The sequence below is a fragment of the Dermatophagoides pteronyssinus genome, unplaced genomic scaffold (genome assembly GCF_027571235.1).
Source record: "Dermatophagoides pteronyssinus isolate colony J.1.1.1.1 unplaced genomic scaffold, Derpt_VIB-CSIC_2022.12 sq0006, whole genome shotgun sequence".
Taxonomy (NCBI): domain Eukaryota; kingdom Metazoa; phylum Arthropoda; class Arachnida; order Sarcoptiformes; family Pyroglyphidae; genus Dermatophagoides; species Dermatophagoides pteronyssinus.
In genome coordinates this window covers 1,812,379-1,830,082 of record NW_027461530.1, presented here as the reverse complement: position 1 = coordinate 1,830,082, position 17,704 = coordinate 1,812,379, and the positions used below count along the sequence as shown (strand labels likewise).

The following is a 17,704-nucleotide window of genomic DNA, read 5'->3' as shown; positions in this document are numbered from 1 at the left end:
GCTGACTTTCAAAAACAGATATCAAATAAAAACAGAATTCAAATCCGGATATTGTTGAACAAAAACATATATCAGCAACAACAACAACAACAAAGCAAAAGCAAATAACATTTGTTCAATTCTGTTGTGTAAATAATAACGATAATCTGGATATAATGTCTATATATATAAGAGAAAATTCATTCGTTTTTTGTTTCCAGGAAACAAAAACGAAAATATGATGATGTAATGTGTATATTGTTGTTGTTATTGGATTAATTGAATCAACAATATCAATGATGAACATTTTCCAAGATCCAAAAAAAGAAACATGAGTGAATCTAAATGGAAAAAAAATTGAGAAAAACAAAACAAAAAAAACGATACTTAGTTTCTCAAATAATAATGATAATGAAAAAGTATAGAGGTATACAGGATTCTATGATTTGATTATATTATTTTTGGATGGAAAGAAGAAAGAGATAATGAATATGAAGTTGCTTCATATTTCCTATTCCCAGTTTGTTTTTTCAATATTAAGATTGGTCGATAAGATAGAATAGATTCTTGTTTTTTATTATCATCAACAATTTCATTAATGTTGATCAACATTGATAGGTTGATTTAGTTAACGATTTTTTTTTGTTTCAGTTTTCAAATGATTCCTTTCACGAAAATTCAATATGTACACACAAACAAAATAGAAATTGATCCAAATTCATTCGATTCAATTCAATTCAAACATCTAAAAATATAATGAAAGAAAAAGTAAAGAAAATTATTCTTCAGTTAATATATATTAGGAATTCATGAATATGAATACATTGCCTTTGTTGCCAATTGATGTTATATTAATTTGTTTAGAGAAGAAAAAATTACGTATGTCATCATCATCATTGGAATTGGGAATCAATATTTCTTTTTTTTTCGGCTATATGAATCTTTTCAGATGTATTTTGTATAAATAAACATTGTTTTTCTCTTTCTTTCTTTCTTTAACGACACAAATATGAATAATGGATTTTTTTTTACTTCTTCGTTGAAGCTTGATTTTTTTCTTGATGATCTTGCAAATATATACACGCATCTGGTTTTTCTGATTAAATCTGCATATATGCCATTCATTTCCGTTTTTTACTGTTGTTTTCGTTTGATGATGATGATGATCCATGATAATAATGAGTGGTCGTTGTTCTTGTTGTTGTAGTTCCCGTTATATTCTTTCAATTTCCGATCAATCAGAAAAAATTATGATGATGAAGAACAAACAAAAGAATCATTGTGTTCGAATTTTCCAAAGGGAAATGAGTGAGTGAGTGAGTGTCCTTGTTCTATTTCAACTTTAACTGATCATTTAAGTATTATTAGTGTATAGAATTATATCAATTAATCAAAATTAATTCGAACGAATTGAACTAGAAACAAAAAACAAAATTTTTCAAAACAAAAAATAAAAAACAATTTCAAAACTTTTTTGTTTTTAGTTTTGACAAACGAATGTTTTGTCTATGGTTTTTTTCTTGGATAACCAACCAGAACAAAAAAAAAAGAAGAAGAAAAAATTCAATTCAATTTGGTTCAGTTCAGTTGTTCAATGACGGAAAAAACTTTTTTTTCTTCCACCGACCAGCACAATCATCATCATCGTTATCGATTTCTCGACAGGCTAATTTGTTATATAATATGATTCTTTCTTTCGGGTTTCCCATTGTTAACCAAAAAAAGTGGAAAAAAAGTTCAAAATAAAAAAGAATTGAAAAAAAATGAAAATTGAAAATTCACTTTTTTTTTCAAAATGTGATCACATGATGTCTATTTCGAACGAAACCTATTAAGTGTGTAGAATTAGAATTTTTTTTTGAGTTTCCGAATTCGAAATTGAAATGATCATGATGACGATTCAACAATAACAACAACAACAACATTCACGAAACAAAATGAAAAACATTCTTTGAAAGAACTATTGAATAATGATAAATTCAATTTCAACAAGGGACACATCATTCTGGTCATTTATGATTTGATTTAATCTTATTTCATTTATGATGATGATGATGATAATGCTCAATAAAGCTTCTCACACATTCATTATTTCAATTTATATTCGAATGGTAAAAGAATATTTCTTTTTTTTCAGACGAATTGCTGGCTATAGCGGTTGATGGCCAATATCATTTCTTCCGTTCCATCAATTCGATGAATCGCTATTCAATATCCGCCATCTATTGATGATAATTGATAATGCGATTTGGATTTTTATTTCGTAAAAACGAATTTATTTTCACTATTTTTTTTTCTTTCAATCCATAGATGGCGATCCAAAATGGCTACTCATGGTCATGGATGTGTGCACGCCCAAATTGGATACTATTTCTTGGAATTCAATATTTTCTGGTTTTTTTTTGGATTCATCTGTTTTGTTAATTATGCACATGTTTTTTAAATTGAAAAATCAATTATCCACTCTTCTCTTCTCATAAGCTCAACAACAAAAAAAAAACTATTAACGACGACAAATCCATATGGCCTGTTTGTTTATTTTTTGTATATATTTACGAGAATCAAGAACTTCATCACATTTCTAATTTTGATTGGCCTTAACCATTCATCAACTACGACGACAATCAAATCGATTCAATTGCTTATGTCATGATTATTATTTGCCAATCATCGATTATTCAATCATCAATTCTATTATCGCGAAACCAAAAATTGTCCAATTTCATCATCATCATCATGTGATAAAGATTAATTAAACAATATATTGAAACTGTCAAATCTAGTTAACAATACTCATCATAATCATCATCAAATTTTTTGATACCAAAAAAAAAGCCAAACTGAATACACTCGCCATTTTATTTTATTATCATTTTTTTTAGAAATTTTATTCTTTTTAAAAAATGGATTTACAAGGAAAAGAAATACGACGTGCTACACGTGCTGTTAAATGTGTTGTTGTTGGTGATGGTACAGTTGGAAAAACCTGTATGCTTATTTCATTTACGGTAATTATTATTTTGATAATGAAAAAATTCATTCAATTGATTGATCGGTGTTTTTTTTGTCTCAATATCGAGATAGACAGATTCATTTCCCGGAGAATATGTTCCCACTGTGTAAGTTTTTTTTCAATTTTCAATTTCTGATTCTGATTGAATTTAATTGAAATTTTCTTCGATTATTTTAAAAAAGATTCGATAATTATTCATCATTAATTACATGTAATGGTGAAACAGTTTCATTAGGTTTATGGGATACAGCCGGACAAGAAGATTATGATCGTTTACGACCATTATCATATCCACAGGTAATCCTAAATTTTTTATTTCTGTTTCAAATTTCTATTTCTCTGTTCATCTTGTGTGATAGACTGATATATTTTTAGTTTGTTTTTCCGTTGTTTCACCACCTTCGGTATGTTATTCATAATGACAAGTTTTACATTTAAATTTGAATTTTTTTTTTGTCGATTTATCAAATAATAGTTAGAAAATGTTGCTGTAAAATGGGTACCAGAAATACGACACCATTGTAATGATGTTCCTATAATACTAGTCGGTACAAAAATTGATCTTCGTGATGATCGTGAAACATTATCACAATTAGCACAATATGGTCAATGTCCAATACGTCGTGAACAAGGACAAAAAATGGCAGCCAAAATTAAAGCAATTAAATATTTAGAATGTTCAGCATTAACACAACGTGGCCTAAAACAAATATTTGAAGAAGCTGTACGTTGTATAGTGATACCAAATGAAAAACAAAATTTTAAAAAATCAAATCGAAATAATTGTTTAGTTATGTAACAGCAACAAACAACAACACACATCAAGGCAATTTTATAATTATATTGTATTATTTTTATTTTTCTTTTAATTCAATTTTCGCGCAATTATCCTAACGGATATGCGTTTTTCAATAAAATTATTATTATTAACAACAAACAACAACAACAAAAAAAATTGAACATCTCTTATCATTGTCCTCATTTAAAACAATCAATCAATCATTATTTGAATAAAAAAAACAATTTATTAAATAATTAATACGGTTATCCTAATGATTATTATTATTATTATTTCGTACATAAATAATTTGACGACCATTCAATGGTTGTACTGGTCTAAAATTTTCTTGTACATTTGAACCACCATTATAAATTTCATCTAATGAACGTTCATTTTGTTGATGTTGATTTTCTTTTTGATAATAAGATATTTGACGAAATCGATCTAATTGTTCATTTGTACAATAAATTGGTTGTTCAAATATAATCCATGTAACTGTTTCCCATAATGGTGGTGTTGTTAATGAACCTAGATAGGTAAAATATGAACGATTTTTTGGTATCATTTCTAAAATATTCATTGATTTTTCCATTTCTTTCATTAATCCTTTATAACGAATATTTGGTATTTCATCACAAATATTCTGTAATGATGATAAATGTTTAGCATCATCGGATACTTGAAGAAAAACAGCTATAACAGTTAGACCATCTTTTGATACAGCTGCTTTACGTGCCGATGAATAAAGATCCGCATTCCAATGTACAAAATGTAACTTAATTAAGGATTATATAACAAAAAATAATTATAATTTCCATTTGTAAAAAATATTCATTCATTTAATCAATAATTACTTCAGCTGAATAATGTTTACCATCGATAATATGTTCAGAACCACAATGACAATCTTTACCCCAATGTGCATGAAATTGTATTAATTTATAATGATGATTTAATGGTCCACCTGTAATGGCTATTATAAATGAATGAAAAAGATGTTTTAATTTTACAACAAAAAAAATAATCATACTATAATCAAATTAAACATACTAGCCTGATCACCAAAATCATATGGTATATCAACACGCCAACCAAAATATGTATCATCTTTTGGATTACGTATACGTAAACCATTAAATAATTCTGGATATTCAATTTTTAATGGTGGTAATTCTAATTTTTGATTATTTGCAATACATTTTTCTTTACGTATATTAATCGGTGATTGTCTTGTACCAATCAATGATATTGGATAATCTTCATACCATAATGCTGGATCTAATTTGCGAAAATAAACATAAAATTGGTCATTGAAATTCAAAATAGTAAAAATAAAATGAAAATGGTTATTTACGTGATAAATTTGGTCGTCTTTGTAATATAGTTGTTGACGATGTTGCCAATCTAATCGGATGAAAATAATCAAAATATTTGAATAAATTATTTTTTGTTATAAAACGATTCATTTAGAATGGATATTTATTTATATTTCTTGTGTGTGTATGAAAAAAAAATCAAAGTGATAAGTGATATTGCCAATCAAAAATCAAAATCCCAATTACACTATAGAATTGGAATAATAATAAAAAAAATCAATCGGATTTAATCTAATCTAATTACCACCACCCCTATGGTCAGAAAAACAATTTAGCGCATCATCAGATTGGATGTTAATGGTAATGATGATGAGGATGGTGTTCTTTTTTTTTCTCTCGTATGATCATCCAACGTGTTCGTGTGTGTATTTTTTTTTTTTGTATATCTCATATGTACCTCGTACAATGAAATACAGATATATCGATATGTGACCATCAATATGACGTATTTCAATGGAAAAAAAAATAAATTTCCTCAAAAGTTTTTTCTTCTTCTTGATATCGATTCGTTCTGTTATTCGCTTTTGTATATCCAAAAAGCCATATAAAAAAAACAGAAATCAAAAATCCTGATTTTCAGTATATTGTCCTTGAATTTTTGTTGTTCATTTTCGAGTCGCAAATTTCATCGTCGTTTATGCTTAACGAAAAAAATATTTATCAATCAATCGATGTCTATTTGATGGTGGCGCAGATGTCGATAACGTTATTATTATCATAATTCCATTTTTTTCCCCCATCTCTTTCTTCATTCTTCCCACCATGCAATAACTGATAACTGATTCATCGATTATCAAATTTTTTCCATAATGTCAATGATGATGGAAGATATCATTACAGAAGGAAAAAAATCGATCAATTCAATGATCAATTTCATTTTTTCTGATGTTTTCCAAACATAATTGGCTATGTGTGTGTGTGAGAGTGTGTAATTAAAATCAATCAGGTCATATGATTATGATTGATTTGAAAAATCAATCGGAAATCAATCAATCAATTCAATAATAAACAATTCATCAATTGTTTCAATTTAGTTTAAATAATTGATTTTTTTCCCCATTTTAAAAGGAAAGAAATTATGATCCATAGATGCCAACAACAGACAAATATTTTTTTTCGGGGAATTCGCTTATGTTTACCACCTGTTCACCTTGTATTCTTGTGTACACAGAGAGATAGAGTCAGAGTTCATGCATATTATGGAACCATTGAAACAAAATGAAAATGTTCCATCAAAAACCATCTTGGATGACCACAGATGATAACAAACAAAATAAACAAAATAATTATCACGTGTCTGTGTCGAATGTGTTCCAATAATAATAATGAAAAAAAAATGGAAAAATGAATGAATGAAAGAGTCAATAATATCGACATAGTCGATGTTGATATTGACATCATTTGAAAATAATAAAAATTGAAAAACGTGCAAACAAAAAAAAAAAATTTCAACTTAAAATCAAAATTCAACATAACATTACATTACGGGCGAACAAATGTAATGGATTAATTGATGAAAGAATGTGTGGCACATACACACATAACTATGGTTGAAATTTAAAGCACCTGCTGAATATTTTTTTTTGTTTGTTTGTTTCAACAATTTTCGATAGACAAGCCTGTTTGTTGGAAAAATAAAATAAACATTTGACAGTCAGGTATGGATGGATGGATGGATGGATCAGAAATCAGAAACAACGAATCATCATTTTTTTTGTCGGTTTTGTTTTCGTCGGTCATTACAGATTTTATCAAGAATTTTGTTTTGTTTTTTGGTTATCAGAATCGGAAACGACTATATTCTAAACATTGAAAATAATCATTAAAAAACATAGAATATAAAATGAATCCAGATAAAAAAGAAAAACAACATCGTCATACAATACCGAATTCAAATTATCCATCATTTCCATCATCATTTTATCAGGAAGAAATTGAATTAAAAACATCTAACCTAATTGACGATAATAATAATAATATTAAAACTACCACTAATGATGATGTGACAACGGCAGGTCCGAATCAACAATCCGGTAATCAAAATAATGATGGTGATATTGAATTTAGTATGCAAGATAAATTACAAATGTGTTTTAGCGAAATGCAAAATCTAAAAGATCATTTTGATAAACGAAGAAGAAGATTTCCTTCGTTGAAAAAGAAAACAATATTAAATTCAACGACAATCGATGATGATGATCAAATCGATGATCATTTTTCACAACCTACGACAACAACAACAACAACGAAACATGTAAGTTGCTGATGATGTTTATATTTTTTGTTTCGTGATATAATTCTTTTTTCCGAATTTTTATAGTTTCAATCTAAATCAAATCAAACGAATCCCAATGATGATGATGATGATGATGATGATGGATCAAAATTTAAAGCACATTTAATTCGTACACGATCTAAAGATTCAATCGATAATGGTGATGATAATAATGTTCGAGAAAATGTTTCGAAAATATTTTCACATAAAACTACAATAAATGATCGATCAAAAAGATCGATATCTGATCCATTTAATTTAGTTTCAAGGGATGGTGTACAGACTAGAATATTTACCGAATTTAAACCAACATTTCAACCAAATCAAGATCAAAATAAAACAACCGTAAACAAAATGAAACAACAACAAGGATTTAATGAATGGCTTTCAAAATTGGAAGAAATCAATGATATGTCACGTTCAACAATCGATCGTATTCGACGACTTGAAAATGATATTTTTCAATTACGTAATACTACTGCCAATAATGAAAAACAATTTGATTCTTCATCAACGAAAACATCATCATCGAAAATTCCAATTCATCAAACTGGTGGAACAACCACCACCTATGTACCACCGATTGATCGAAATAGAATTAGAAAAATTAAAAATGATCAACAAAATGATAAATCACAAAATACCGATATCGATATGGAGTAAGTCTGTTTTTTTTCTGTTTAATTAGAATTTTTGAATAATGATGATATTTTTCTCCCCCCCCCCGAAAGATTTATGAATAAATTACTTAAATATTGGGAAACACATGTTGGTTATCCAATCGATTCATCGATTAACAACAAATCAACCACAAGTCAACAACAACAACAACAACAACAACGAAGAACTAATAATCAATTAAAAGATCCAATACGAAGATTAACAACAACAATAAGTCGATCGGTTCAAATACAAACCGATTCGGATGGAAAATCATTTGAAGAAAAAGGTGTTATTACTGATAATAATAATCATTTTGATTTGAAACAACAAATATTTCATCATCATCATCATCAACCGAAATCATCTTCTGCATTGAATCATGGGGAAAATGATAATTTTAAACCAAATTTACCAATTATTGAAAAACCAATGATAGCTAAAACTATAAATACATTTCATGTTTGTTCGGATAATAAAACAGATAATATTTTGATTGATCTTGATCCATTATCACCATTATCATCACAACAACAACAACAACAACCACAACCACGACAATCATATCGATCACCAGAACCTATTGTCGAAATGTATTCAGATAGTGATGATGATGATGATGTTGTTGAAGATGATGATGATGATGATAATGAAGATGATACATATTTTGATAATTTTGAAAAAGATATTTTCAATGAAATTAGTCGTCGAGCAATGATTCGTAATAAAATTATAACTAGAAGTAGATCAGCACAACAATTATTACCAACTAGAATTGAAGATACAACTAATTTATTGAAAAATTCTGGTACACAAACGAAAAATCTGAAACGTGATAATAATAATGTAAGAATTTCCGAAACACCATCAACAATGGGAACAACAACAGCAACAACAACAACAAGCCAAAAACGAATGCAATCAACATCGAAAATAATTATTGAACGTCAAACACAAAATAATCAAAAAGAAAAACGTGAAATAATCATACAAACTGATATTGATCATGATGGTAAAGTTCGTCGTACAACTGAAATACGTAATTGTAAACAAAAGAATATGTTACCTATGATTGATATGATTAAAATTGAAAATGAATGTTTTCCACCAACAACATTACCATCATCATTGATGATGATGACTAATGATGATCGAACTACTACTACGAATGATGATGATGATGAACAACAAGAACGACGAAGACGACGACAACAGAAAAAGAAAAATGTATCAAATGAAAAAATGAATGATATATTTCCACGTACACAATCAGCATTTGATCTAATGACAGATAATAATAATAATAATGAAAATATGATTTTAGGTAAAACAGATAATGATTATTTATCAAATAAAGCATTTAGTTCATTAGATATAAGATCATTAACAAAAAGTCCAGTTATAAGTGAAGGTTATCATAGTGAACGATTAGATTCATCAACACAAATACATCATCATAATCATAATCATCAGCGTCAACATACGCCAGAATCAGATCGACAACAACAACAACAATATATAATTGAACCACCAGAATCATATTGTCAAACACCAGAATATTCATCAAACAATATGAATAATACCTGGATAATGAATAATGAAACATTGATTGAAAATTCTGGTAAAGAAATGAATATAACAACAAAATCAAGTACAATTCGTAAGCCAACAATAGAGGAATGTAAGTTTTTGTTTGTTTTTTGTTTAAAACTTTTAAATGTTTTTTTTTTGTCAATGAAAAAACAAATAGCTAAATCAAAATCTCAAACACAAATCCGTAAATCACCGATCAATATGAATTATATTGATGATGATGATGATTCTCCTAAACAACAACAACAACAATCGCGATCGCGATCTGCTAAAACTACAGCGCAAACCTATGTACCAACAGCAGCAGCAACAACAACAACAACAACATATCGTAATCCTAATGATAATCTAAATGAATGTAAATTTTCATTTGTTTGTAATAATAATGGTACCAATATTGTTTTTAGGTTTGTTTTTTTGTGGTGAAAAATACATTGAAAGTTTAATTTTCTTTTTTATTTATTTTTACATACAGAGCTGATTTTGGTATTTCCAAATTACCGTTATTTGAAACTAATCTTTGAATTTTTTTTTATTTTTTAAAACATTGTTTTTTGATATTTTTTTAATAAATCCTGCCACTAGATGGCAACTAAATCCGGAATTTTTATTTTTTCAAAAAAAAAAATTCTTTCAACCTTTTATGCAAAACACAAATAAACTTTCATTGGAGTTCCTTTGAAGCCAAAATTAAGGGAACAATTTTTAAGCAAACAAATACATTCTACCACACATTTCTTTGCTTTTGATTCGTGCATATGATGTAATGAATATCCTGTGTGTGTGTGTATGAGATGTTATCGAATTCGTTAACCCAAAACAATAATAAATTTTCAAATAATAATAATAACTATATAAAAAAAACAAAAAACAAAACGGATGTGAATACAGGATGTTTGATCAATGTATAAGCACAATCAATCAATCGAATGCTTCAAAATATTCAAATGTTGTTTTGTTATTCAACAATTCAAGCTCGAACGTTTAATTTATTCATTATTTTGTTTTTCGCATGAATCCTGATGATAATATTCATGATGATTATCTATTATTCAATTCTAATATCATTGTTAAACATATGGATGGTCAATGTACAAGCTCAAAGTAAGTGAAAAAATGAGTTTTCATCATCAAGATTCTAAGCATATGATTTTTTTTCCTGATTAAAGGCAATAATAATAATTGTTCAATAGCAAGAACATGTAGTGAATGTATATCTATTTCATATCAATGTCGATGGTGTAGTGGAAATATACCGGATAATTTTGAATCAAATACGAATAATGTTGGTCGTTGTAGTTCATGGTTTGATCCGGAAAAATGTCCAAAAAAATATCAAGAAAATCCACAAGAAATACCTACAGTTGATGTATTGGAAAATCGACCATTTTCCGATTCAATGGAACAAACTATTCAATTACGGCCACAAAAAATTCGGTGAAAAATGAACAATTGACAATCATTCATTGTTAAATAACTAATGAAAAATTCATTTATTCCAAAAAAAAATAGAATCAATTCAAGAATCGGTACAGTCGTTACAATAAAAATGGAATTCAAACAAGCCGAAGATTATCCAATGGATCTTTATTATTTAATGGATATATCATGTACAATGCTTAAACATAAAACAAGTGTATCACGTGTTGGTAGAAAATTAGCAACAAAAATTCAATCAACAACTAAAGATTTTCGTATTGGTTTTGGTTCATATGTGGATAAAGAAACAATACCATTTTCAAATTATAAATTTAAGTAAATGATTTTAAATTAAGTTTTCAATGAAGATTTCAATGATTTTTTTCGTTTTTGTTTTTTGCTATTTAGTTCAAAAATTAACTGTAACAAACAACCAATGGTTAATACATATAGTTTTTATAATCATATGCCATTAAATTCAAATACAAGTGAATTTGAATATAAAGTACAATCGGCAAAAATTTCAGGTAATCTTGATTCACCTGAAGGTACATTAGATGCATTAATGCAAGTTATGGTCTGTCCAGAAGGTTTGTATTGATCACTTTTGATGTAAAGTTTTGTTTGATTTTGACTTTGTTTTTTTTAAATGATTGATAGAAATTGGTTGGCGTGAACATTCGGATAAAATTATTGTTGTTGCTACTGATGAAGAATTTCATTATGCCGGTGATGGAAAGGTAAAAGTCATTCGAGTGATTAAAATATGATTTTTGAACAAAAATTTTCTAACTTCCAGTTAGGAGGCATTCTATTACCAAATGATGGACGTTGTCATCTTTCCAATAGTCGTTATATTGGTTCTACTATCTATGTAAGTGAAGTTTTTTAATCAAGTTTATTGAACTGAAAAACAATTTCATAATTTGAAAAGGATTACCCATCAATGCATCATATATCGGAAATTGCACAGCAAAAAAAATTCAATCTAGTATTTACTGTAAGCGATTTGGTTGCACAAAAATATCAAGTACTTTCAAATATAATTGGTGTTAATTCACGTGTTGCTAGTCTTAAAGTAAATGATGATACAATAGCTGAATTGATTGATGAAGTATATCGAAATATATCCAATCAAATTGAATTGAATATTGAAGAAAAACCGGATAATGTTGATGTTGAAATATGGACTAATTGTGGTGTATCAAATGATCCGTTACGTCATACATCGACATGTAGATTTTTTGGTAAAGCAACAATTGAATTTGATATTAAAATACGTTTAACAAGTTGTAGACCAAATGATAATGAAAATATTATCAAAATTGGTTTACTAAATAAAGATGAAACAATTGAAATTTATCTAAATTCAACATGTCAATGTGAATGTGAATTATATGATGCTGAATTAGATTCACCAAAATGTACAAATAATGGAACATTTTCCTGTGGTATTTGTACCAAATGTAATGGTATACGTTCAGGAAAACAATGTGAATGTGATCCAGATAAACCGATTGATCCAAGAAAACCTGATGCACATTGTCGACCCGATAGTAAGTAAAAAAAATAATAATGATTTAGTATTTTTCAAAAAAGAATTCTTTACATACCTTTAGGTAATTCTCGACCTTGTAATGGACATGGCCATTGTATTTGTGGCCGTTGTCAATGTGATGGAATGTTTGCCGGACAATTTTGTCAAGAAGATCAATCAGCATGTTATAAAAATGGTTTAAAATGTGGTGGTCATGGACAATGTCAACAATCACGTTGTAATTGTGATGATGGTTATCAAGGATCATTTTGTGATTGTCCAATATCGAATAATACCTGTATAACGAATATTAAAACCGGTGAACTATGTAATGGTCGTGGTGATTGTCATTGTGGCCGATGTAAATGTTCATTACCAACATCAATGGGAAGATTATGTCAACATTGTGCACAATGTAATCATCAAAAATATTGTCAATTACTTCGTCAATGTGTACCGGATTATCAGGAAAAATTTTGTCAAACATATTTTGATATTGATAAAAATCAAACAATCAAACAAGAATGTGATAGAAAAATTTGTGAATCAAATCAATGGTCATATCAATTACAACAGGATAATGATCAACAACAACAACAACAACAAAATAATAATAATAATGATGATCCATCATTACCAAATTGGTTTGAAACAAATCATGAATTAACATGGTATCAGGCACAATGTTCACAGATTATAAATGGTTGTGTTATTGCATTTGATTATCGTTTAATGAAACCAATTGAAAATGATCAAAGTATGAATTTGATTGATTTAGAAGACGTTCGTATATCGACCAACAATAACAACAACAATCAATTACCATTGAATTTTATTCTGAAAAATATTACCGAATCATGTCCAATACGTATAAATGCAACACAGGTTGCAATCGGTTCATTTGCAACAGTTATTATTGCCGGTATAATTGGTATTATTATTATGAAATGTATTACAAATTATCTTGATTATCGTGAATATGAAAGATTTAAAAATGAAATAGCTAAAGCTGATTTTGCATTGGTAAGTATTTTGAACAACAAAAATCTTCCTAAATATATCTAATTTACATTTTGTTTCCTGAAAAAAAAACAAACATTTTAGCAACAAAATCCATTATATAAAGATGTAAATACACAATTCCGTAATCCGGTATTTGGTGGTATTCGTGATCGTACATCGAAATTATTTTTTTTCAATAAAAAATAAACAACAAACATTATCGATGCTATTTCTTCTTCTTCTTCTTTTTTCCCTTCGATTTGTTAATTTGATTTTAAATTAATTTCATTTTACTTACTTACTTGCTTACCTGTTTATGCAAATTAAAATTTTAAAATTTTCTCTCTTTTTTCGGCTTTTCAATATGATGATGATGACAATCATCATCATCGATGCGATCATCGATGTAGATTTTGAAAGAAAAAAAAACAGGATACTTGAAAACCAAGCAAAAAATCGCCATAATTTTTTTTTCCAGGAAAAAATTCTTCTTGTTAAAAAGTAGACAGAAAAAATGTTTCAAGTTGTCAATCGATCCATCAATCAATCCGTTGAAGCTGAAGATGTTAAGAAATTTTTTCTTTCTTTATTTACTTTGTTGTTTTGTTTTGTTTGTTTTACGAACAAAAAAAAAGTGCACGAAATAACCTTGACCTTCGCTTTTTTTTTTCTTGCTGCTTCCTATATATTTTTCTAATCCATAGTTGTAGTGTTTTATGGTGATGGTGTATTTCCTATTTGAAAACATCCAACAAAAAAAAAGAAAAAAACAAATGATTTTCAACAAGGACATTGATCATTATCATCAAATTTTGCAAAAAATGTTTATTTAATTTAACCCATTGTAATTTGTTTCTTTTTTTCTTGTTGGTTTTTTCGCTTGTTTGTTCATCATCATTATCATCAAACGGCTGTTAAAAAATTGTCGTGATCTTTCATCATCATCAACATAATCATTTTGGATTGAATTGTTATATCAAATCAATCAATCAATCAATCAATCAATCGATTGATTGATCGATCCATCCAATCGGATAGCATCGGATTTTTATTTTTTTCTTCTTGATTGGTTTCCAAACAAGAAAAAATCTCACTTTTTTTTCAATTGAGACATCAGCGGAATAAACGGAAGGTTTGAGCGGCTTTTTGTTTCACCCTCCAAGCACAGCATTTTAACAGGTCGTAAATGAAAACAAATACAATCCTTTCAGTCGTCAAAAAACGAAAGAAAAAAAATCTTTGATTCTTTTCTCTCATTCTTTTTTTCAAATTTGACAAGTAACTGTCAAGTGTCATTTATATATGCTGCATATGCTATTGATTTATTCATTGACTACCTTTTTTTCTTCGATGATGATACTTATTATTCAAATGAAGAAAAAAATTTACAAATCAATCAATTTGTAAGTTTATTTTTTTTGAAAAAAAAATCATTGTGAAGTGTAATTGTATTCAGTTGGTAAGAAAAAAAAATGCTAAAACGAATTTTTCCTGAATTGAATGTCTTTGAATGTATCGATTCAGTTTCCGAATTCAGTTTTGTTTTTGATTTGTTCGACAAACAAATTCAATGGGATGGATGGAAAGATGTTTTAATTTTTTTTTTTTGAAAGTCTTGGATTTTTTTTCGTCCATAATCCACTACTACCATTAATGATGATGATGATAATCCATTCATCACTAGATTTCATGGACAAATCGTGTTTGTGAATATTGTTTTGCTTTTCTTTCAAGTGTGATGATAATGAATTTTTTGGACAGAGTAAAATAACAGCAGCAGCAGCAAACTATAAGGATTTGATAAAGAAGAAAAAATGAGAAATTTGCTCAGAAAAGATTAGATCTAGATGAATTTTTTTTCTGATAAAATTTCTGTATCATTTTTTTTAATCAAATGTTAAAATTGATACTTTTTTTACATAGAGACAGAGGGAGAGAAAGTTTTTTGACAAATTGAATTAAGCAATCATAAGAAAAGATGTCTTTTTCTGAAACAACACAACAAGTGCTTGTTGTAGTAATTTTAGTCTAAAATTTTGCTGTTTCCAAAAAAAGATGATGAAACCGAAATTTTCTTTCTTCTTCGCTTTTTTTCCTTGGATATACACGATCACGTGTAAATCTCACCTGAAGATGATGATGATTATTGAGTTTAATGATTATGACTATGAAAAGAAAATCAAAACAAAAAAAAAAGAGTAAAGGTGAAATGAAAGCATCACTTGTCAAATGGATTGTATTTCAACCATCATCATTCAACCAATTATGTTTAAATGACAATGATGATGTTGTTGTTGTTGTTGGAAAAAATTTAATTATTGGTCTATCATTTATATATGTTATATATGTAAAATGACCCTGATTTTTCGTTTCAAATAATTTTGTTTGATTTTTGATTTCTTGATTTTCGTTGTTTATTTTTTTTTGGCTGCTTTTAAATCGATGATGATGATTATCATTGTTGGTGATGATGATAATCATGAGGTAGATGGAGAACAAGGTGTTATTGGATTACCATTATTATTGATTCCAATTATCTAGTCTGATGATGATGATCCAGAATTAAATGTTTTTCGATAATAATGATTAGTTGAAAAAATAGTAATTAGTTTTTTTTTTGATGATTAATCGATTTTGACCCCGGTTTTTTGGTATTGTATTTCGATCAATGTTATTTCGAATAATAATAATGATGATTATGTTTATAATTATCGATCCAAATATAAATCCTGTAATCCAATAATAATTGTATAGTTTTTTTTCAAAATTTTGACAAGTAAAATTTTTTTTTTGACAAGTAAAATCCTTGGCCATTTCATTTCATTCTTACGGTGTTTGTCAGTGTCAACCAAAGTTTCTTTTTTTGCCTTAATTTTTTCATTTTTTGATAAACAAAATTTTATCAAAGAATTTATCAGTTTAAATTCAAATTAAATTGTTTAAACTCGATTATGTCATAATTTTGTTGTTTGGGGACAAAACTTTTGTTTTGATGACAAAATTTTCTCTTCTTCTTCACCATAAAAGACATAATTATAGTCGATTATTATAGAAATCATCATCGTTAATATTATTTCTTTTTTCTAAATATTCAGAAAATATGTATGATGATGACATATGATGATGGTCAATGTCATCAATCAGATCAAATCTATTGAATGATGATTATTTATGAAGGAAGGAAAAAGAATGTTCAGCTGGACAACAACAGAAAAAAAACAAAAATGATTAACCCACCTACACACACACACATGCATGTGATGGATGATTATGAGACAATCAATTCATTTGACTTTGATTTTTTTGATTTGGATTTTCTTTCGACAAAACAAAACAATTAAATTACCGTATTGTCTTAAGGTTTTGTTTGTTTTGTTTCCAATTTGATGATGAGATTATTATTATTATTAGTGATGTTTAACAACAAAAAAACAACAAAAAATCGTGCCAGAAAATCATTGGATATCCTACGATCCTGCCGCATCCTTTCATCATCATCATCATTGATGATGATGTTTATTTTGGTTAATTGGCCACATTTCATGACATGAATTTGATTTTTTTTCTTCTTCTTCTTTCTTCTCATTATATTTGTTTTGTTTTAGAGCACAGAGCACATAGAAAAATTGGAAACAAATTAACGTTTTCCTGGATCCAAAAATAAGTAAAAAAAAAATCATACAGCTCACAGTTATACAAGTAAGTTATAAGGTGATTTATTAATGATGTGAGTGCCTTGTGCATCTTTTTACCTGCATCTTGTTGATCACATCACTAAAAAATTATTTTTTTTAAGAAAACAATAGGCCAAAATAATAATAATAATATCTTATATAAAATGAATGTCAAATGAATAAAAAGAAAAAACGTTTTTTCAAAAAACAAAAAAAATATTTATCCAATCCAAGGTGATTAATGAATTATATTGATTCATTCAATTCAATTCAATTCAATCATCATCATCAATGATGATGATGTTTATTTTGTCTTTTGAAAAAAAAATCATTCTTTTCTGCTGTTGTTGTTGTTGTTGTTTCCCCTCTTTTTTAAGTACATTTGAAAAAGATGT

General features: G+C 27.7%; 4 protein-coding genes across 4 annotated transcripts; 3 read left to right on the top strand and 1 right to left on the bottom strand.

Moving 5' to 3' along the window:
- Positions 1-2,303: 2,303 nt before the first annotated feature.
- Positions 2,304-3,809, top strand: LOC113799675 (ras-related protein Rac1-like). The gene is made up of 5 exons (XM_027350354.2): positions 2,304-2,987; positions 3,064-3,098; positions 3,175-3,289; positions 3,352-3,396; positions 3,468-3,809. The coding sequence occupies exons 1-5, from the start codon at positions 2,883-2,885 to the stop codon at positions 3,789-3,791; spliced, it is 624 nt and encodes a 207-aa protein (XP_027206155.2). The 5' UTR covers positions 2,304-2,882; the 3' UTR covers positions 3,792-3,809.
- A 13-nt stretch (positions 3,810-3,822) lies between these two features.
- On the bottom strand, positions 3,823-5,531 carry LOC113799674 (carbonic anhydrase 7-like). Its single transcript, XM_027350353.2, has 4 exons — positions 5,128-5,531; positions 4,824-5,051; positions 4,628-4,746; positions 3,823-4,548 (listed from the first exon to the last, which is right to left on the bottom strand). Exons 1-4 carry the CDS (start codon positions 5,237-5,239, stop codon positions 4,042-4,044), a joined length of 966 nt encoding a protein of 321 aa, XP_027206154.2. The 5' UTR covers positions 5,240-5,531; the 3' UTR covers positions 3,823-4,041.
- Positions 5,532-6,091: 560 nt separating this feature from the next.
- Positions 6,092-10,272, top strand: LOC113799686 (uncharacterized). The gene is made up of 5 exons (XM_027350368.2): positions 6,092-7,403; positions 7,470-8,083; positions 8,156-9,765; positions 9,835-10,084; positions 10,153-10,272. The coding sequence occupies exons 1-5, from the start codon at positions 6,993-6,995 to the stop codon at positions 10,199-10,201; spliced, it is 2,934 nt and encodes a 977-aa protein (XP_027206169.2). The 5' UTR covers positions 6,092-6,992; the 3' UTR covers positions 10,202-10,272.
- A 354-nt stretch (positions 10,273-10,626) lies between these two features.
- On the top strand, positions 10,627-13,981 carry LOC113799683 (integrin beta-1-like). The gene is made up of 9 exons (XM_027350365.2): positions 10,627-10,781; positions 10,847-11,114; positions 11,190-11,432; positions 11,505-11,686; positions 11,757-11,836; positions 11,896-11,970; positions 12,031-12,652; positions 12,716-13,656; positions 13,738-13,981. Exons 1-9 carry the CDS (start codon positions 10,700-10,702, stop codon positions 13,840-13,842), a joined length of 2,598 nt encoding a protein of 865 aa, XP_027206166.2. The 5' UTR covers positions 10,627-10,699; the 3' UTR covers positions 13,843-13,981.
- Positions 13,982-17,704: the final 3,723 nt, after the last annotated feature.